At 38.7% G+C, this 23,201-nt stretch overlaps 1 protein-coding gene across 8 annotated transcripts in view; it reads right to left on the minus strand.

Moving 5' to 3' along the window:
* Nucleotides 1-23,201, minus strand: part of LOC139753651 (glutathione S-transferase 3, mitochondrial-like) — a 34,019-nt gene that overhangs the window by 2,797 nt on the left and 8,021 nt on the right. For 5 of the 8 annotated variants that reach the window (XM_071670266.1, XM_071670265.1, XM_071670264.1 and 2 more), the window contains one exon: nt 17,805-20,037. The exons of the other annotated variants lie outside the window; for them this stretch is intronic. In XM_071670266.1, the coding sequence (XP_071526367.1) occupies nt 19,086-19,988 (903 nt within the window). In that variant the 5' untranslated portion in view covers nt 19,989-20,037 and the 3' untranslated portion in view covers nt 17,805-19,085. Of the gene's footprint in view, nt 1-17,804; nt 20,038-23,201 lie in introns of those variants that run through there. 8 annotated transcript variants of the gene reach the window in all.

Genomic DNA, 23,201 nt, shown 5'->3' on the forward strand with positions numbered 1-23,201 from the left:
CACTGTACAGTGCTGTTCTACTATGGTGTAATTATCTGTTTAAGGATCTTCTAGTATGGTTGTCAACCATGAGTCAAATCTTTTGAATGTTTTTGTAGTCACTCCATGTATGTTTCTCGGTTCTCCTGATGTTGCATTAAATGAACATTCCAGTTTCCTCAATGGGCATTTATATCTCCTTATCTGGTATCTTTGTAGTGTGTTCTCTGGTATTACATCTGATTTAATTATTGTATCTCTTTGCCAAGATGCTGTTAGTTTAAAACATTGCTCTCTATGTCTTCTGTTTGCTGCCTAGTATAAATTATCATGTATCTTTCTCTCCTTTGTTCTTGCCTGTAAAGTTCAAGTTCTTTCAATCACTCACAAGTTAATATGCTCCAGTCCATCAATTTTGCTTGTAAAGTGTTGAGGTAGCACCAGGAAAACAAGACAAAAAAGGCCACATTCATTCACACTCAGTCTCTAGCAGTCATGTGTAATGCATCAAAACCACAGCTCCCTATCCACATCATTATACCTGAGTGCCGTTTCCTGCATCAGTGAGGTAGCACCAGGAAACAGAGTGGATTTGGCAGCGGATGGAACCATGGAAGCAGAAGTGAATCATAGGGTGGGGGAGGGGGCGAAAGTTCTGGGAGCATTGAAAAATGTGTGGAAGTCAAGAACATTATCTTGAAAAGCAAAAATGGGTATGTTTGAAGGAATAGTGGTTCCAACAATGTTATATGGTTGCGAGGCATGGGCTATGGATAGAGTTGTGCGGAGGAGGGTGGATGTGCTGGAAATGAGATGTTTGAGGACAGTATGTGGTGTGAGGTGGTTTGATCGAGTAAGTAATGAAAGGGCAAGAGAGATGTGTGGTAATGGGAAAAGTGTGGTTGAGAGAGCAGAAGAGGGTGTTTTGAAATGGTTTGGTCACATGGAGAGAATGAGTGAGGAAAGATTGACCAAGAGGATATATGTGTCAGAGGTGGAGGGAATGAGGAGAAGTGGGAGACCAAATTGGAGGTGGAAAGATGGAGTGAAAAAGATTTTGAGTGATCGGGGCCTGAACATGCAGGAGGGTTAAAGGCGTGCAAGGAATAGAGTGAATTGGAACGATGTGGTATACCGGGATCGACATGCTGTAGTGGATTGAACCAGGGCATGTGAAGTATCTGGGGTAAACCATGGAAAGCTGTGTGGGGCCTGGATGTGGAAAGGGAGCTGTGGTTTTGGTGCATTATTGGATGACAGCTAGAGACTGAGTGTGAACGAATGTGGTCTTTGTTGTCTTTTCCTAGCACTACCTTGCACACATGTGGGGGAAGGGGGTTGTTATTTCATGTGTGGCGGGGTGGCGATGGGAATGAATAAAGGCAGACAGTATGAACTACGTACATGTGTATATATGTATATGTCTGTGTGTGTATATATATGTATACGTTGAGATGTATAGGTATGTATATTTGCGTGTGTGGACGTGTATGTATATACATGTGTATGTGGGTGGGTTGGGCCATTCTTTCGTCTGTTTCCTTGCGCTAGCTCGCTAACACGGGTGACAGCAACAAAGCAAAATAAATGAAAAATAAATATTTATATATATATATATTAAAAAATCATTATGATTCCATCTTTTGTTGTGATACAGTGTCCACAAAAAGCAATACACATGCTAAGGTTTATTGTAAGTACAAGCATATGATGCTCTCAGGGTGAAATCATTGTACATCTGGATGCTGAAACTAGTGTTTCTAATGGTGTGAGCAACAGCAACCCACATCAGTGTGCCTCAGGCTATCTTGAGGGGAGAATGTCTTTTCTTTACTCTTCCTGGCTGCCACTTCATTTTACGAATTTCACTTCTGGGTATTGTATTTCTTCTATCTGTGCTTCAAGATGGTTGGCTCTTACCTTTCTATGGAGAAGAAAGCCCAAATTCTCACTTGGAAGCAAGAAAATGTGAGTACACATGAGATTTCTGGGTACATTGGGCTCTCAGAATGCACAATCAGGCAGATGCCTACTCCAACACCTCATCAGTGCCTTGTCTCATTTACAAGATTTAGACCCGATGGACCCAAAACGTGGAGCTGGAATACTTCAGGAACCTTTTCAATTCCATGCCTAGGTGTCAGCATATGGTAATCAAGGTGACAAAGTACTAAAATATAAGTGTGACCCCCTTTGAAAATATATGAGGAAGTGGCCAAGGTTTTTTTGTAGACACTAGTTCTCAATATCATACCACCCATATTTAGGTTTGAAAGTTACCTTAACAATGTGTTTCCTTGAATTCAAGTTTTTTTGTTTATATACTTTCCAAATCCTTTACATTTAATTCATTTTTTTCTTTTGCTGTACGGCCCTTGTATGCAAGAGTAAAATTTGTGTCTTCAAATTAACCCTCATTAACCCCTTAATGCCTCCACAGATAATTATGGAGGCTGAGCAATGCCTCTAAATGAATGTTTGGGAACTGAGTTTTGAGCTGCATTTCAAGCCTGTGTACCAAGACTGGGAGGTGGAAGATGGCACAGTTTCATGAATTTTCTGGGGGATATTGAGCAGATTTTAGCTAGATTTAGAGAGCCAGGTAGAGAGCTATCAAGAATTCCTCATAATCATTCCCTTGCCTTAGACAGTTCTGTAATTCCACCTGTTGACTCAGGGAACATACTTGGTATCACTATAACATCCAATCTATCTTGGACACCCCACTTTATGAAAATAGCTAGTTTGCATCTAAGAATGTGGGTGTCCTGTTTAGATGTTGAAATTTCTTTTCTTCCTTACAGTTGCTCCATTCATACAAAGGACTGACCCATCCTTGTATGGAGTATTGCTTTCAGATCTATGGTGGCTCTAGCTCTGCATCCTTATTTGACAGAGTTGAGTTGAGTGCAGTTCAAGTTATAAACTCTCCCAGACTAAATTCTAAACTTGACCTGCTTGCCCGATGCTGCAATATTGGTTCACGTTCCCTCTTTTATAGGTATTACTTTGGTTTATGCCCCTAAGAGCTGGCTACTTGTTTGCCCCTACCTCTAGCTAGACCTTGCATTATGCAGCAAGCTGCTGCATCACATGATTATTGTGTGACTGCTGGCAAATCAAGGATGGGCTGTTTCGATAACTGTTTCCTTCCCTACATCTTGAAGCTTTGGAACTCCCTACCCTTTCATGATTTTCCTAATAACTATGACCAGGCACATTTCAAAAGACGGGTTTTTCACTTCCTCCAAAATTTGTATATACTTTCTCCTGTCTCTCCTTTTTCCCTTTCATCAACCTTTCTACATTACAATTAAGGCCTGGTCTTGATGTGGACTTTTGTCCATGACCGGAGCCTCATAACATAAAAAAAGAGAAGAGCATGGATTATTTGATAATCTGTCTTGGGATTGTGTGGAGAATGATTTTATGGACACTGATTCTTTCAGAAATAAACCACAATGAGGCAGGAAAAGGGTTTCAAGCATAAGTGGAGGCAGTGTTACCAGCTCCTGCCTGACCTTGACAACTTTGCATCTGAATGGTGTGGCTGGTAATTTCACTGACTTATAGTTTTGTTACGAAAAAATCATCAGTGAATCACACAGACTATAATATGAAATTATTTATTGTTCAGGATAAAACATAATAACAATCATTACAAAATACTTTGGTGTAGGTAAAATGAATTATAATAGTCCAGCAAGCTCTCACACTTTCTAGTGTCTTGTCTTTTAAGTTTTTTTTATTGTTATATGAATATTGTAAGGTTAAATACCTATTTTGAAAACTTGACAAAGCCTGAATTTTGGGATTTGGAAAGGATAACTTCATCGAACATTAGGGGGTTAATTTCCATTAGGTTTTCTTCTGCCTATTCGTATACAGTACACAGATCTCCGCAATTTTTCTTAGTCATCTTCATTTTCCACTTTTTTACTTAAACTCATATCATCTGTGAAACACATGATTATATTCTCTCTCTTACATCTTTATGTCTGATATCAAAATCAAGAATTAAAGTTACTATTAACTGCAGGACATTCAAAAGCTTATCTTCACTGTCAAATATGGTTCCATTTGTATCCAATCTCCTAATTTTCCTTGATGTCTCATTTTACAACATTCTTTGTCAAATCCTTTTGCAAAACCCAGAAAAACAGTATCCATTCCTCTCTTTCCCACTGCTGTTTCATATATATTATTGTAATGAACTAGTAGTTAAGAAAGCTTCATAAAAGGTACTTTTAGGGCCTGCCTGTGGCTACACTACATGTGAAAAGTCACCTTCAGTGAGGCTACATAATTGTCTATTGAAAAAAGTAGTCTCATCAAAAACTTCTCACTCCAAAGGAGTCCATCATTTCCCTGCTACTGGAAGCAGCACACCCTTTAAAGCTGCAGGAGCTCCTGGAAAAGCAGTCTGGAGTAAAGCAGGAGCCTTTCAAGACAGAGGTCCTGGGGCAATTATGAACACATAAAATAAAGAGTTTGTTGAGGTAAAAGAAGCAGAATCTATACATAATAGGCATGAGTCAAATGTATAAGCATGTTTACATCAAGCTGAGATTCTTCATGAATGATCCTAATATGAAAGAGATGAAATGTTCAAACAATGACAAAAAGACAGTATTTTTGGATAAATCATATTTATTTACTCATACTTTGTTGCTGTCTCCCGCGTTAGCGAGTTAGTGCAAGGAAACAGATGAAAAAATGGCACAACCTACCCACACACACATGTATATACATACACGTCCACACACGCACATATACATACCCATACATTTCAACGTATACATATATATACATACACAGACATACATATATACACGTTCAGAATTCATACTTGCTGCCTTTATTCATTCCCATTGCCACACCGCCACATATGAAATAACAACCCCCTCCCCCTGCATGCACGCTAGATAGCACTAGGAAAGACAACAAAGGCCACATTCATTCACACTCAGTCTCTAGCTGTCATGTATAATGCACCGAAACCACAGCTCCCTTTCCACATCCAGGCCCCACACAAATTTCCATGGTTTACCCCAGACGCTTCACACGCCCTGGTTCAATCCATTGACAGCAAGTCAACCCCAGTATACCACATCGTTCCAATTCACTCTATTCCTTGCACGCCTTTCACCCTCCTGCATGTTCAAGCCCCGATCGCTTAAAATCTTTTTCACTCCATCTGTCCACCTCCAATTTGGTCTCCCACTTCTCCTCGTTCCCTCCACCTCTGACACATATATCCTCTTGGTCAATCTTTCCTCACTCATTCTCTCCATGTGACCAAACCATTTCAAAACACCCTCTTCTGCTCTCTCAACCACACTCTTTATTACCACACATCTCTCTCAACCTTTCATTACTTACTCTATCAAACCACCTTACACCACATATTGTCCTCAAACATCTCATTTCCAACACATCATAAGATTCAATAATTATGTATTCCTTCTGTCAGAGGTAAAAAAAAAGTATTGTTTTAAACATGTTCATTTCATAATAAAAAAAATTATGTATAACTGTAAATCGATATCAATACAAAGGCTATCACAGCTCCTATAATAATTTCACTGTTAAGTTGCAATTTTCGCACAAAGCACCCAGCATAAGGTAGATCTGGTATTTGCTGTATATAATCAATATACTGTAAACATGACTGAGATAAAGATAACACATAATATATCATCAGCTACTCATTATAAAAGGTAACCTCTCTGGTAACTATGGATTTCTTTGACCTTGGCATAATCGTTGCCAACAACTTCAACTGTGTGTAATATCCTATCAATTATGTTCAACTGCAGCATACTACACTATTCCTTAAGCTGTAAAAACATAACACTTGCTTCACTTTTTAGCATCTCAATGATTCTTCTCATTTACAAAATCAAACTGTGTTCCTTAAGCTATGTAATTACATCATCCCTTCACCATGGTGTATACACTTAAATATAAGCAAACCTTTATTCTTATGTAACACAGCTCTTCTCAGATGTACTATGTGTGGCCCTAACAATATTGGCTACATCAACACTAAAGGTGAATCAAAACACAAAAAAATTTCATGTAGCAAATATCCGAGAAGTCACTAAAAGTCCTACAATATCTTTTAAGCAAAATCAATGACCTAAAAAATGCTACACCACTTCTCATGCTATTAGCTAATGAAAAAGCATATAAATAAAAAATGTACTACATGTATTATTTTACTGGATGCAAAATTCTACTATGAATGTTGCATAATACTTTCTGTGAACCTATGATTCAAAGAAAATATCATAAATGGTTACTCTTTAGGCTATGAAAAAATTTTCAAATTTATGGTAGTGAAAGAACCCATAGCAGAAAAGAAAAAAGAATGACATCTTGACTGTATGTCATAAACTACAAGAAACCAGCACTGAACTAATGAAAAGCATGCTTTTCAACTAGAATTTTAACTTGCCTCACTTATGGAGTTCTGTAAAGCCAATGAAGCCATATAGCTACTACTAGTGAGATTAGCAAACTCATGACAAAAACTCCAGTCATATATTATGAACACAAAAACAACACTAATGTGTCCTGAAGGGCGCTGTAGCAAAACTACTCAAAAACACTACTTCAATCACTAATAAAAATGTACCTCCATGCCCTATCCATGGTGTCCCACTGCTGTATTCCTCAACTCAGCTGTTTATACTACTAGTTACATACCCTTAAAGGTTATCATATGGCTAAACAAGTTTTTGCTTGGAAGGCATGTAAAGCATATGATGGGTGAAGGGCAAATGAGGAGTTTGGCTCAAGAACATCCTTTTCACAAGCATAAAAGCAAATCCTTCATTTGCCCTTTACCAATGTAGCTGTACCACACTAAATTAAGATGGGGGAAGTCTAAAGTATCAAATCAGAAACTATTCTCCTCTTGAGGTATAAGTGAAAAAGCAAAAATTCTCAGAGTAACATTTTATAAGAAAAGAATGTCAAGTGGATTTGCCAGACATAAAAGACAACAGAAATCAACTTTAATGATGGGATTATCTTCCTAATTTGAGCTGCATACACTACATCCCTGGTTGGCTGATCTCAAATACAGATATCCCTGGCATAGCAAATCATATATGATCTTGTATAGTTGTTTGATAAATGGAATTCCAGTGAGTGAAACCTCCCATTACATATTTGAAGTTAAGTTCCAAGAGAAATTTTTTTGCCTCAAGACAGCAAAGTCCTCCACCAGTATTTTGATACTCTACCTTTCATGACACATAATTACATTTTTGCATGCATTAAGAGCAACTGCAGCATTTTTGTCATGTGTATGCATATCTTGCTGATGACAGACATATGGTTTTTAGAGCTTTACAAGAGAACATAATGGGTATCAAGATGTATCAATGCATTATGTTAACATACAGATTCTACAGTCAAATGCTGATAAGCTGCAATTCAAATACCTAAAATCCTCTCTTAATTGCACTTAATGGAAACAAGCATTGTCAGAGAATTTATTATATGTCTGCAAGGAATCCTAAACAATTGCAGGTAAAAGTGTGAATGATCATCAAACACCTCAAAATTCCAAGTGACCAATACCTAACAAGTGTTCATGATATTTCATAGATACTTAAAAGTGTGTAAGTAATATCATGCCCTAAGGAGGATACTCTACTGTTATGAAAATCATAAAATATGACAGGGCATTGGTCTCACCCCTTGCATAATAACCTAATATCTACTATTTCTTATAAAACTGCCTCCCTAGCATTAGCATGGGAGCACCAGAAAAAGTGAACAATCAACTAATTTGCACACATCCACTTTCTACATGTAAAGTACAATGTACCTAAAGCCAGCTCCATGGTTTTTCTTGACTTCTTATGCCTAGTTCAGCCTACTGACGGCATGGTATCTCTATATACCTCTTTGATCTAGTACATAACATCCCTACAAACCTCTTTCTCTCTTAAATATTCAGTACTGAACACCCCATTGCCTTCTTTAATAAATCTTTCCATCTCCATCAAGGTCTACCCCTCCTCCTGTTTCTGCACCATGGATACTCTTCATCAGTCTATTTTCACTCGTCCTTTCCAAATATCCAAATCATTTCAGCACATCCTAGTCAGTGTTCTTGATCAAACTGCACATTCTACCACTCATACCTCTTTTTTCTCTTTCCTTGCATGATCAATCCCCTTAATGCTACAAATTGTCCTTAAGCTCTTCATTTCCAGTATGTCCACCTCCTTTCTTTTCCATTCAAAACTCAAGACATTTACACAACAATGCAGGGATCTCTGTACCTTTAAACATATCCATATTTGCTTTAACAAACATTAACCTCTCTTCCACATGCTTCTTAATGCACACAAGTTTTTCCACCTTTCTTCCCCCCAAACACATACAGAAGCCCCCCTGGTGCCACATTCACTCCCACATACATAAGCACTCCACTTCCTCTAGGTCCTCCCTATTCAAACTTCACTCCCATGTATCTAAGCACTCAATTTCCTTCAAGTCCTCCCTATTTAAACTTTCATTCAGAGAATCCTGTCTTACCTCCCTGTTGCTCCTCATTAACCTTACTTTTATCAACAATTTCTCTTAAATTTCTCCTTTTACACACTACTAAACTCAGTCACCTGCTTCTGGAGTTTCTCTCTGAGGTTAGCTACACAAACCAACTCATCTGCAAAGAGCAACCAAATCACCTCCCATGCTCCCTTCTTGCAGCATATCTCAGACCTGCCTCTCACTGTAACACTTGCACTGACCTTCCTCATCAACCCATCCAAAACAGAATGAAACACAAATGACATGACACATCTATAATGAAGTCCCATCTTCACCATGAACCACTCATCCTCCTTCTTACCTGTGCACAAGCCTTCCTGCTCACTGCATACACTTACTTTCCATTTATGCCATATATAAGCGGCACCTTCCACAAGGCTTCCTGTCAATATTGTCAACATTATTATATAATTTCTCCAGATCCATAAGTGCCATATACAATTTTACTCTTTCTCCATGTGTGTCTCTCACAAATCCTTAAAAGTAAGCACCTAGTCCACATATTCTTTTTCTCTCCTGAAGCCACAGTGCCCCTCCCGAGTCATATTTTCTGTGCATGCCACCATCCTTTCAGTCACCATTCTCCCATACACTTACCAGATCAACCCAACAGACTTATGCCTATGACATTCAAGCATTCACTTTTGTCCCCCCTTGCTTTTACATATGGGTACTATACATGTATTCTGCCAGTTCTCAGTCACCACACCCTGGGCTTTGCAAATATCGAGCAACCTGACTAACCAGTCAACAACTCTGTTATCCCCTTTCTCAAAAAACTCCACTGCAATCACATCCACTCATCACTTTGCCACTCTTCATCTTAAACAAGGCTTTCACTATCTCCTGTCTTTTCATCATACAATAGTATTTGTCATGACTCTAATTCCACATGCCACCTTCCTCAAAACGCACCACATCCATGACCATCAACACATTTGACAATCCTCCAAATGCTTACTTTATCCCTCTTCTATCATTTCACACCACATCCATGACCATCAACACATTTGACAATCCTCCAAATGCTTACGTTATCCCTATTCTATCATTTCTTTGCCTGTTACTACTTTTAATATCTGCTCCCTTCATTGTAATCTACTTGTTCTCCAAAATATTTTCTTGTTCTCACTGTAGTTCATCCAACCTCATCTCCTAGACACTTACAGTCCTTCTCGACAGATACAATTCATACACCTCCCTTTTTTTATTTCACTAGCAATCCAACTTCCTCAGTCCATCACTCACTATCTTTTCTCATACATCCACATATCACTTTCTACTCCTTTCTTTTCATCTTGGTTACATCAACACACATTCAGACACCCCAATCTGAGCCTTTGAGGAGGATGAGCACTCCCTGATTGACTCCTTCTGTTTCCCTTTTTAGAAATTTAATTACAAGGGGGGAGGTGGTTCCAGCTCCCATTCCCGCCCTTTTAGTCACCTTCTACGACACGCGGGGAACACGTGGGAAGTATCATTTCTCCCCCTATTCCCAGGGCATGTGAAGCATCTGGGGTAAACCATGGAAAGGTCTGTGGGGCCTGGATGTGGATAAGGAGCTTAGGTTTCGGTGCATTACACATGACAGCTAGAGACTGAGTGTGAACGAATGTGGCCTTTTTGTCTGTATTCTTGGCACTACCTCACTGAAGCAGGGGACAGCGATGCTGTTTTCCTCTGGGGTGGGGTAGCGACAGCATTGGATGAAGGCAAGCAAGTATGAATCTGTACATGTGTATGTATGTAATGTCTGTGTATGTGTATGTATATGTATGTATATGTTGATATACATACATATGTCGTAGAAAGCGACTAGAGGGGACGGGAGCGGGGGGCCGGAAATCCTCCCCTCCTTGTATTAACTTTCTAAAATGGGAAACAGAAGAAGGAGTCACGCGGGGAGTGATCATCCTCCTCGAAGGCTTAGAGTGGGGTGCCTAAATGTGTGTGGATGTAACCAAGATGTGAAAAAAGGAGAGATAGGTAGTATGTTTGAGGAAAGGAACCTGGATGTTTTGGCTCTGAGTGAAACGAAGCTCAAGGGTAAAGGGGAAGAGTGGTTTGGAAATGTCTGGGGAGTGAAGTCAGGGGTTAGTGAGAGGACAAGAGCAAGGGAAGGAGTAGCAATACTCCTGAAACAGGAGTTGTGGGAGTATGTGATAGAATGTAAGAAAGTAAATTCTCGATTAATATGGGTAAAATTGAAAGTTGATGGAGAGAGGTGGGTGATTATTGGTGCATATGCACCTGGGCATGAGAAGAAAGATCATGAGAGGCAAGTGTTTTGGGAGCAGCTAAATGAGTGTGTTAGCGGTTTTGATGCACGAGACCGGGTTATAGTGATGGGTGATTTGAATGCAAAGGTGAGTAATGTGGCAGTTGAGGGAATAATTGGTATGCATGGGGTGTTCAGTGTTGTAAATGGAAATGGTGAAGAGCTTGTAGATTTATGTGCTGAAAAAGGACTGATGATTGGGAATACCTGGTTTAAAAAGCGAGATATACATAAGTATACTTATGTAAGTAGGAGAGATGGCCAGAGAGCGTTATTGGATTACGTGTTAATTGACAGGCGTGCGAAAGAGAGACTTTTGGATGTTAATGTGCTGAGAGGTGCAACTGGAGGGATGTCTGATCATTATCTTGTGGAGGCTAAGGTGAAGATTAGTATGGGTTTTCAGAAAAGAGGAGTGAATGTTGGGGTGAAGAAGGTGGTGAGAGTAAGTGAGCTTGGGAAGGAGACCTGTGTGGGGAAGTACCAGGAGAGACTGTGTACAGAATGGAAAAAGGTGAGAACAATGGAAGTAAGGGGAGTGGGGGAGGAATGGGATGTATTTAGTCAATCAGTGATGGATTGCGCAAAAGATGCTTGTGGCATGAGAAGAGTGGGAGGTGGGCTGTTTAGAAAGGGTAGTGTGTGGTGGGATGAAGAAGTAAGAGTATTAGTGAAAGAGAAGAGAGAGGCATTTGGACGATTTTTGCAGGGAAAAAATGCAATTGAGTGGGAGAAGTATAAAAGAAAGAGACAGGAGGTCAAGAGAAAGGTGCAAGAGGTGAAAAAAAGGGCAAATGAGAGTTGGGGTGAGAGACTATCAGTAAATTTTAGGGAGAATAAAAAGATGTTCTGGAAGGAGGTAAATAGGGTGCGTAAGACAAGGGAGCAAATGGGAACTTCAGTGAAGGGCGTAAATGGGGAGGTGATAACAAGTAGCGGTGATGTGAGAAGGAGATGGAATGAGTATTTTGAAGGTTTGTTGAATGTGTCTGATGACAGAGTGGCAGATATAGGGTGTTTTGGTCGAGGTGGTGTGCAAAGTGAGAGGGTTAGGGAAAATGATTTGGTAAACAGAGAAGAGGTAGTAAAAGCTTTGCGGAAGATGAAAGCCGGCAAGGCAGCAGGTTTGGATGGTATTGCAGTGGAATTTATTAAGAAAGGGGGTGACTGTATTGTTGACTGGTTGGTAAGGTTATTTAATGTATGTATGACTCATGGTGAGGTGCCTGAGGATTGGCGGAATGCGTGCATAGTGCCATTGTACAAAGGCAAAGGGGATAAGAGTGAGTGCTCAAATTACAGAGGTATAAGTTTGTTGAGTATTCCTGGTAAATTATATGGGAGGGTATTGATTGAGAGGGTGAAGGCATGTACAGAGCATCAGATTGGGGAAGAGCAGTGCGGTTTCAGAAGTGGTAGAGGATGTGTGGATCAGGTGTTTGCTTTGAAGAATGTATGTGAGAAATACTTAGAAAAGCAAATGGATTTGTATGTAGCATTTATGGATCTGGAGAAGGCATATGATAGAGTTGATAGAGATGCTCTGTGGAAGGTATTAAGAATATATGGTGTGGGAGGCAAGTTGTTAGAAGCAGTGAAAAGTTTTTATCGAGGATGTAAGGCATGTGTACGTGTAGGAAGAGAGGAAAGTGATTGGTTCTCAGTGAATGTAGGTTTGCGGCAGGGGTGTGTGATGTCTCCATGGTTGTTTAATTTGTTTATGGATGGGGTTGTAAAGGAGGTAAATGCAAGAGTCCTGGAAAGAGGGGCAAGTATGAAGTCTGTTGGGGATGAGAGAGCTTGGGAAGTGAGTCAATTGTTGTTCGCTGATGATACAGCGCTGGTGGCTGATTCATGTGAGAAACTGCAGAAGCTGGTGACTGAGTTTGGTAAAGTGTGTGGAAGAAGAAAGTTGAGAGTAAATGTGAATAAGAGCAAGGTTATTAGGTACAGTAGGGGTGAGGGTCAAGTCAATTGGGAGGTGAGTTTGAATGGAGAAAAACTGGAGGAAGTGAAGTGTTTTAGATATCTGGGAGTGGATCTGTCAGCGGATGGAACCATGGAAGCGGAAGTGGATCATAGGGTGGGGGAGGGGGCGAAAATTTTGGGAGCCTTGAAAAATGTGTGGAAGTCGAGAACATTATCTCGGAAAGCAAAAATGGGTATGTTTGAGGGAATAGTGGTTCCAACAATGCTGTATGGTTGCGAGGCGTGGGCTATGGATAGAGATGTGCGCAGGAGGATGGATGTGCTGGAAATGAGATGTTTGAGGACAATGTGTGGTGTGAGGTGGTTTGATCGAGTAAGTAACGTAAGGGTAAGAGAGATGTGTGGAAATAAAAAGAGCGTGGTTGAGAGAGCAGAAGAGGGTGTTTTGAAATGGTTTGGGCACATGGAGAGAATGAGTGAGGAGAGATTGACCAAGAGGATATATGTGTCGGAGGTGGAGGGAACGAGGAGAAGAGGGAGACCAAATTGGAGGTGGAAAGATGGAGTGAAAAAGATTTTGTGTGATCGGGGCCTGAACATGCAGGAGGGTGAAAGGAGGGCAAGAAATAGAGTGAATTGGAGTCATGTGGTATACAGGGGTTGACGTGCTGTCAGTGGATTGAAGCAAGGCATGTGAAGCGTCTGGGGTAAACCATGGAAAGCTGTGTAGGTATGTATATTTGCGTGTGTGGACGTGTGTATGTACATGTGTATGGGGGGGGGGGTTGGGCCATTTCTTTCGTCTGTTTCCTTGCGCTACCTCGCAAACGCGGGAGACAGCGACAAAGTATAAAAAAAAAAAAAAAAAAAAAAAAAAAAAAAAAAATGTTGATATGTATATGTATGTATATGTGTGTATGTGGGCATTTATGTATATATATATATATATATATATATATATATATATATATATATATATATATATATATATATATATATATATATATATATATTTTTTTTTTTTTTTTTTTTATACTTTGTCGCTGTCTCCCGCGTTTGCGAGGTAGCGCAAGGAAACAGACGAAAGAAATGGCCCAACCCCCCCCATACACATGTACATACACACGTCCACACACACAAATATACATACCTACACAGCTTTCCATGGTTTACCCCGGACGCTTCACATGCCTTGATTCAATCCACTGACAGCACGTCTACCCCTGTATACCACATCGCTCCAATTCACTCTATTCCTTGCCCTCCTTTCACCCTCCTGCATGTTCAGGCCCCGATCACACAAAATCTTTTTCACTCCATCTTTCCACCTCCAATTTGGTCTCCCTCTTCTCCTCGTTCCCTCCACCTCCGACACATATATCCTCTTGGTCAATCTTTCCTCACTCATTCTCTCCATGTGCCCAAACCATTTTAAAACACCCTCTTCTGCTCTCTCAACCACGCTCTTTTTATTTCCACACATCTCTCTTACCCTTACGTTACTTACTCGATCAAACCACCTCACACCACACATTGTCCTCAAACATCTCATTTCCAGCACATCCATCCTCCTGCGCACAACTCTATCCATAGCCCATGCCTCGTGACCATACAACATTGTTGGAACCACCATTCCTTCAAACATACCCATTTTTGCTTTCCGAGATAATGTTCTCGACTTCCACACATTCTTCAAGGCTCCCAGGATTTTCGCCCCCTCCCCCACCCTATGATCCACTTCCGCTTCCATGGTTCCATCCGCTGCCAGATCCACTCCCAGATATCTAAAACACTTTACTTCCTCCAGTTTTTCTCCATTCAAACTTACCTCCCAGTTGACTTGACCCTCAACCCTACTGTACCTAATAACCTTGCTGTTATTCACATTTACTCTTAACTTTCTTCTTTCACACACTTTACCAAACTCAGTCACCAGCTTCTGCAGTTTCTCACATGAATCAGCCACCAGCGCTGTATCATCAGCGAACAACAACTGACTCACTTCCCACGCTCTCTCATCCACAACAGACTTCATACTTGCCCCTCTTTCCAAAACTCTAAAATGCAGGAGGGTGAAAGGAGGGCAAGGAATAGAGTGAATTGGAGCGATGTGGTATACAGGGGTTGACGTGCTGTCAGTGGATTGAATCAAGGCATGTGAAGCGTCCGGGGTAAACCATGGAAAGCTGTGTAGGTATGTATATTTCCGTGTGTGGACGTGTGTATGTACATGTGTATGGGGGGGGTTGGGCCATTTCTTTCGTCTGTTTCCTTGCGCAACCTCGCAAACGCGGGAGACAGCGACAAAGTATAAAAAAAAAAAAAAAAAAAATATATATATATATATATATATATATATATATATATATATATATATATATATATATATGTGCATATGAGTGGATGGGTCATTCTTCGTCTGTTTCCTGGCACCAGCTCACTGACTCGGGAAACAGCGACTAACAAGCTCCTCAAATAATTACTGCATTAAAGGAACAGTCTTCATTTTTGCAAATACAGTGACATAAGAAATGAGACAAAAACACTTCAAAATTTTGTAAAATACTATAAGCTAAAGAACATTACATGAAAACAGTAACTACACTTTCAACACATAATTTGCCTGTCAAATCATCTGAAAAAAAAATATTGTGCAGTAAAGAGTTCATGATGCTGATCAATCTTAGACTGGTTGTCATAAAATGCATATCTTTTTTCATACTTGATCACAGTTTCCCTCATTAGCAAGGTAGTGCCAGGAACAGACAAAGAAAGACCTAATCCACTGACATCCATTCTCTTTGTGTCATGTGTAATGCAATCAAATCACAGTTCCTACCCACAACCAGACCCTACAGACCTTTCCATGGTTTACCCAGGATGCTTCATATGCCCTGGTTCATTCCATTGACAGTATGTCAACTCCAACATACCACATTGTTCCAATTCACTCTATTCCATGCATGCCTTTCACAACTCTACACTCATGATATTAACCCAAAATCTGATATATTCCATTTCTTGAAATTACAATTATCAAAGTGAATAAACCACTATGTACTGCATTCTCCTGCAAAAATTGTCATTCAAACTGAGCTACTAAGATTACTGCATGTCAGAGCTATCAAGGATACATGTCCTAACAATAATTATCTTTGTTGCTAAAAGTAATTACAATAGCCCAATAACAGTTGTCTCCAAATGGTATTTTGTCAGCATGAAGCCAAAAGAATTACAAAAAACAGCTGTAATAAAATATAATTAACCTAAATTTTTTTGTTTTATACATGATTTCCTGAGCACTACCATTGCACTGTATCTAATACAGGCTGAAAATACATGACAATTAACATATAATGACATCAGAAGAAATATTTTTCACTGTTACAAGAAACACGTGCTGTCATATTTTTTGGTAATGGGATTCAAATAGATCTTTATACCAGAACTATGTCTGAAATAATCTGCCCCTTCATATATTCTAACCTGGGCCTAACCTTCTGAAAATGGCTACAATCAGTTGTAAAACATTTGCTCAAAGTGAATGATATAAAAACTACAACTTTACAATACTCACTAACTGCACTTTCTTCACTTGGAGTGTAGAAAATTTGATATATCATGTGATTCATGTTCAGTGCAACTGCACAATGTTCAATATAATTGTTAGTTCACACAAGGAGCAAAATAATCACTACATGTACTTCATTACACATTAATAAAATGTTCACCATATTCACCAAAAAGTCATGATAATCATCATAAATGAAAAGGGAAAGAAGAAAATAAGGACAAGGAAGAACACAGTGACGAGAAGACAATGAATGAAGGTAGGTGGTGAAGCAATTTCAATGGCCAAGGTAATGGGAAGAAGAAGAAGCAGCTGCAATATTAGTAATAATGACAGCAGTAGTTGTTCTATTGCAATAAAATAATGCTCGAGTAATTAGTAGCACATGGAATAGCTGAGCTCAAAACAGCAATAGCACAAGAGGAAAAAGAAAAATCATATACTGAGGATGAACAGAAAAAGCAGAATGATAATGCAGGATGAAAAATGACCCTCAAAGAAAAATGTGATAATTCACCATCAATATGCAATGAGGGACGTAACCCTATAATCCTCCACAGTAAATTGAAAAAAAAGGAGTCACTGGCATAAACATAATCAATAAAGATTTCAGAGTATGTTAAGCAGCTTCTAAGTAACGTAATACTTTGAGATAGTTTGGGCATGTGGAAAGAATGCAAGACTGGGAGTTTACAAGGACAATGTATGATAGTACAATTAAAGGGGTTAGTGTGAGGGGAAGACCACATGTGACGTGGTCAAATAGGGTAGAGGAATACTGGAAGGAGAGAAATAGTGGAAGAATGCGTGGAAGGTTGTATTGCGAGGGAGGGATGTAAGGAGAGGGATAAGTGGAGACTCTTTTGCCGAGGCCACCCCTTGATGGGAGTTCCTGGAGAGAACAGGCATTAGAAATATAGATAAACATAATAGATAGATAGATAATTATAATACATATATAAAGAAAACTACCAAAAATTTAAAGAAAGATGGCATATACAACAAATCTCACCTTTCAAAAAATTAAGAAATATTTTCAGTTAAAAATGATATGCCTAAGAGTAATATTAGATGAAAATGTTTACTAAATGCATGCTAAAATGACATGACTTGTAGTAATACTGCATTTTCAAAATGCCATACTGACAAAAGCATACCTAAATGAAACAAAAGGTTGAACTTCGGGAAGGTTCAATCAAGATAATGGAGGAGGGATGTACTAAGGAAATAGAAGCCTAAAAGTACTGAGCTGTGGACTACAGTACTAGCAGTTTTTGTGATTCTTTAGTGGGTGATCCAAGCTCATTTGATAATATATTAAATCTTTTATATTTTCCCAGTATCTTTTTACATCTTTTTATTCACAATATGACAATCAACATATGCTTTTATTCTGTGAATTCTGAAACCTACACCCTTTGAAGTATTTCCCTTTACTTTAACTAATTTCTTATGGACATGAAATAAAAATATACTTGTACATTTATTAAATTATCATAAACATGAATTTATATGTTTATTCAGAAAGTACAACTGAAGAGTTACATTGTGTAAGAGGAAGCCAGTGGAGGTCAGATGTTGGAACTAAGCTAATCTACCAAATCTATGTATATTGTACAAAATGTTTCCAGCATTTAAAGCCCATACTGAAATCAAAATACCATAAGAATGAAACATTTATGGGAAGGAACATAGCCAGTGAGTGGTGAAGTGATATACATTGAATACAGTACGAATCTGAACATAATCAGACCATGGCATCAGGAGATACCAAGAAAACATATTCTTCATTACATTTGCTTGGTCCACAAAATGAATTTTACAAATAAGATTAACAGCTGCTACCCCAACAAAGTTATAAATAAAGTGAGACATTTAAAAGCAGCTATGACTGTAATCTAATAGTTTCTCTGGAGCTATGAATATCTAAATACACCATTTCCTAGCAAGAGAGGTAGTATTCTTGACTACATGAACAGGACAATGATCCTACAGCCCTAATATGAGAGACTTACAATTCCTAACTATATCTCAGCAAATGACACCCGTTAAATTTAACTAGTATGTGTGGTAGCATTTTATTATGCATGATGTGGCTGGCTAATCCATAATACTTGCCAGTTCTATCAAATAAGAGCTGATTAACCTTCAGCTGACATAAAAAATATAACTATCCTTGAGCATGCCAAAACATATCTAATTCTACCCACTATTCAAGGTACTATTCTGTTTTGGCAAAGGGATTAGTAATCCTGTGTCTCTGACATGTGGCTAGCCCTGAAAAGCTCACTGCAAGTGCTGTCTGCCAATTCCATTAATCAACTCAGGCAGGGAATGCACTACAATTTCTTCTCTATTCCCTTATACAAGCATAAACAAAAACTTGTAAACCTTTTTTTTATAAAAATAATAAAAAGCTAAGTTTCATATCCTACCATCAAATATAAGCCACATTCATTCATCTGTAGGTTTTTCATTTAGTAAAATCATGGAACTTGGTGCCTCTAATGTTTCTAAATTCCCAAGATGACAGTGGTCTTCTGTGTAGGATCTTATACTACTATTATATATTATGATACCTGTTGTGTCTTCTGCTATTTCAGCTGTGCCAAGTTCTCCATACACCAAAATACCAAGATACTCTTTTTTTGTACTCTGACCAATTGATATTTATACAGAATACCATCTCTCTTACAATTAGTTTAACATTTAACAGACATAGAAATATTTGGGCATTAACACTGACAACATCTAAACACTGAGATCATTCTGACACACACCACTATCATCATTAATACATATCACTTCATCTTTAACATTAACATCGACTTGTAAGAAATCAGAAGAATCTGCTTCTTCTATAACTTTATTACTTTCAGGTGTATAGCCTTGTCCGGTATTGAATATGTTTTGATCTGGTTGTGTTATGCCCGCTGGATTAAAAATCATATTTATTGTTGAAGATATGGATAAACTTTGATTATCAAGATGTCCTTCTTGACCAGATTTCTCTCGAGTCTCTGCTGTTACAACATGATGCTTCATATGGTCTTTATATATATGTCTCTGGCTAAAATTCTGGTTACACACTTCACAAACATATGGTCTTTCTCCAGTATGAACCCTTGTATGTCTGCGAAGATCAGAGTTTTGGGCAAACCTTTTTCCACATTCTTCACAAGCAACTGGCTTTTCACCAGTGTGCACCATTAAATGTTTCTTCAATTTCCCACTTTCTGTAAAGCTTGCACTACAAATTATACAAGCAAATGGCCTATCACCTGTATGAAGCCGTGTATGCCTCTTAAGGTCACTGTTTTTAAGGAATCCTTTTCCACATTCATTACAAATAAAATTCTTTTCCCCAGAATGAGTCTTGTTGTGATTCTTCAAGTCACTTTTCTTTATAAAGGTTTTATCACAAATATTGCATTCGAATGGTCTCTCCCCAGTATGATGTCTCATATGAACAATAAGCTTCACCTTTTCTATGAAGCCTAATCCACACACTTCACAGACAAAAGGTCGTTCACCAGTATGGATCATCACATGTCTCTTCAAATCACTATTCTTGGTGAAAGTTTTTCCACAGTCTAAGCATTCATAAGGCTTCTCACTTGTCTGTGGTTGTTCTCGACAATCAGACGAATCCATGATGAATTCAGTCTGTGAGAAATGTCCACCTGGTGTTCAATGATGACCCCTGCAAGCATAATCTAGAAATAATTTGGAAACAGAGAAAAACCTGCAATAACCACACAAAAAAAATTTGCACACAGAGGCTTACATGGAATAGTAGTTAGCGTTACTAACCATGAGGCATCATGGGTCCACTGGGATCAGGCCCACATGGGTTTGACTCCTGGGCAAAGCAGTCAGCCCACAGTCAATCCAAACAGTTCATTCTCCCCTAAAAGATGGTCAATGAATGGAATGGGTACCTGGCTTAGGGTGTGTGGTGTATGTGGTTTGGTCACATGAAGAGAATGAGTGAGGAAAGACTGACCAAGAGGATATATGTGTCAGAGGTGGAGGGAACGAGAAGTGGGAGACCAAATTGGGGGTGGAAAGATGGAGTGAAAAAGATTTTGAGTGATCAGAGCCTGAACATGCAGGAGGGTGAAAGGCATGCAAAGAACAGAGTGAATTGGAGCGATGTGGTATACCGGGGTCGACGTGCTGTCAATGGATTGAACTAGGGCATGTGAAGTGTCTGGGGTAAACCATGGAAAGTTCTGTGGGGCCTGGATGTGGAAAGGGAGCTATGGTTTCGGTGCATTATTACATGACAGCTAGAGACTGAATGTGAACGAATGTGGCCTTTGTTGGTTGTCTTTTCCTAGTGCTACCTCCCACACATGCGGGGGGAGGGTTTCTTTTTTTTTTCATGTGGGGCGGGGTGGTGACGGGAATGAATAAAGGCAGACAGTATGAATTATGTACATGTGTATATATGTATACGTCTGTGTGTGTATATATATTTATATGTTGAGATGTATAAGTGTGTATATTTGCGTGTGTGGACGTGTATGTATTACATGTGTATGTGGGTGGGTTGGGCCATTCCTTCGTCTGTTTCCTTGCGATACCTAGCTAACGCAGGAGACAGCTACAAAGCAAAATATATAAAATATATAATATATATATATATATATATATATATATATATATATATATATATATATATATATATATATATATATATATATACATAAAATATTTCAAGAAGGGGCAAAACAAGTGTAGCACTCTGTCCCCATACCACATAAGCAGTAATCACACATACTAATCTCATACATAAAGTTTGGTCACCACACTTAAAGAAGCACAAAGACCTCAGGAAGAAGTTCCTGAGGAGGACAACAAATAGGATACCAGAATTATGAGGGCTGAGTTACAGAAAAAGGTTGGAGACCAAAAATTTTTCCACTTTCTATAGTATAATATTAGTGGATGAATGGAATAAGCTGAGACATGAAACTGTCAGAGTGGATGGCATTCAAAAGTTTACACAGTTGTATAAAAGTAGAGAAAGTTCAAAAGATGGAACCCCAAGAGTGTAGACTTTCCTCCCCATACAGCACAAATAGGTAACTACAAACAGGTAATTTACACACACATACACATACATACCCTCATCAGATACATAATAAGCAGTAGGCAGTGATAGCAATGCAAAACCACCACAACAGAGGCTATAAACTTCCCCTTACTGGACCAGGTTGCTGCATTCTCTTTTTGCCTTACATACACCTTGGCAACAAGGAATTCACACAACTCTTCATTCTTAACTGTAAATTTTCCCAATATGTGCTAACCCTTGCCTAATAGCAAAATTAACAGAAAAGGTAAAGTAAGTTCAACAGCTGGAGCCTCACAGGTGTAAAACATTCTTCCTGTATGGTTCAAATTGGTAATTACATGTACAGGAGGTCCTCAAGTTACCAATAAGTTAGGTTCCTCTTCATATGTCACGTAATAAAAAGAAATGCTTAAAACAAGAGGAAATACTTATATCTGACTGTAATTATGTGTTAGATATTGTATTCTGAAGTGTATACTGTTAATTTAACATAATATTAACACAAAGAAAGAAGATGCTGTTCAGTGGTTTGTAAGTAAAAGTGTTCATAGATTTGTGAAAGGAAACGATGAAGTCGCACTGAACTACATAGCACCATTCTCTCTGATGAATGTGGTCTGTAAAACACAATACTGTCTTAACAAAGATAATCAGAGAGTAAATGGATAATTACTTGGAAGGGAAAACTACTTAAGAAAAAGACAACATGGACTCAGGGAAAGGAAGTTATGTGCAACAAACCTCTTAGACTTTTAAGAATGAGTGACTTCCACTTTAGACAAAAGAGAAAAGGGTGGAATGTGTGAACATCAACTGCGAGAAAGTATTTGACGATATCACATAAGACGCTGACAAAGAATATGGATCCTTGGGATGGAAGACTGAGGACACTTCTTCAATAGATAAAATATTACCTTAGTGGAAGGGAACAAATGACAAGTCAGAGGAGTTTTTCAAAATAGGCTAGGGTCAAAGACATAAGGGAAGGAAAGAGTACGGAAAAATGCATCAACTTACAAGAAGAAAAAGACAAACTCCAAACTTGGTCTGATGCATGGTTACTGAAATTTAGCCCAAGTAAATGCAAAGTAATTAGAAGACCTCAATGCAATTATGATATTATGTAGTAGGAGATAAGTTGCAGAAATCTGTGTGTGTGAGAAACTTATGAGATGTCCATGTAAATAACCTGCTACCAGAGCCTTGCTTAGGAAAACTGTCAAGAAGACAAACTATCTGCTGGTAAAATCAGAATAGCATTCAGATAGCATTTAGATATCTGAATAAGGAATTATTTAGCAAGCTCTTTGCATCCTACAGCAGGTCAAAACTGGAACATGCCTCTCAAGTTTGGTCACTGCACAAATTAATAATAGAGAAGGTCTTGAGAAGGACAATATAGATAGTATTTTACTAGAATTAAGAGAACTGAGTTGCAAGGAGAGGCTACAGGCCTTTAATTTGCCCATCTCAGAAAAGAGAAAAGTGATGTGAGACCTATTTACAATTTCTAAACACTCAAGCTAGACTTGAAGACTTCTTGAAAGATGAAGGGATAGAAGTACCAGGAGCCACAATATGAAATTAATAAAGATAATTGTTAGAAAAGATGTAAAGAAGTACTTATACTATAAGAGTAGTTGGTGAATGGAATAAACTGAGTATGAGATTGTAAATGTGGACAACATACAAAACTTTGAAAAGTGCAAGACATTAAAGACAGTTCAAGAGATGGAGCCCCATGAGTACAGAACTCCCTCCCCATATAGTATAATATAGTAGTT

The sequence above is a fragment of the Panulirus ornatus genome, chromosome 15 (assembly GCF_036320965.1).
Source record: "Panulirus ornatus isolate Po-2019 chromosome 15, ASM3632096v1, whole genome shotgun sequence".
Lineage (NCBI taxonomy): Eukaryota > Metazoa > Arthropoda > Malacostraca > Decapoda > Palinuridae > Panulirus > Panulirus ornatus.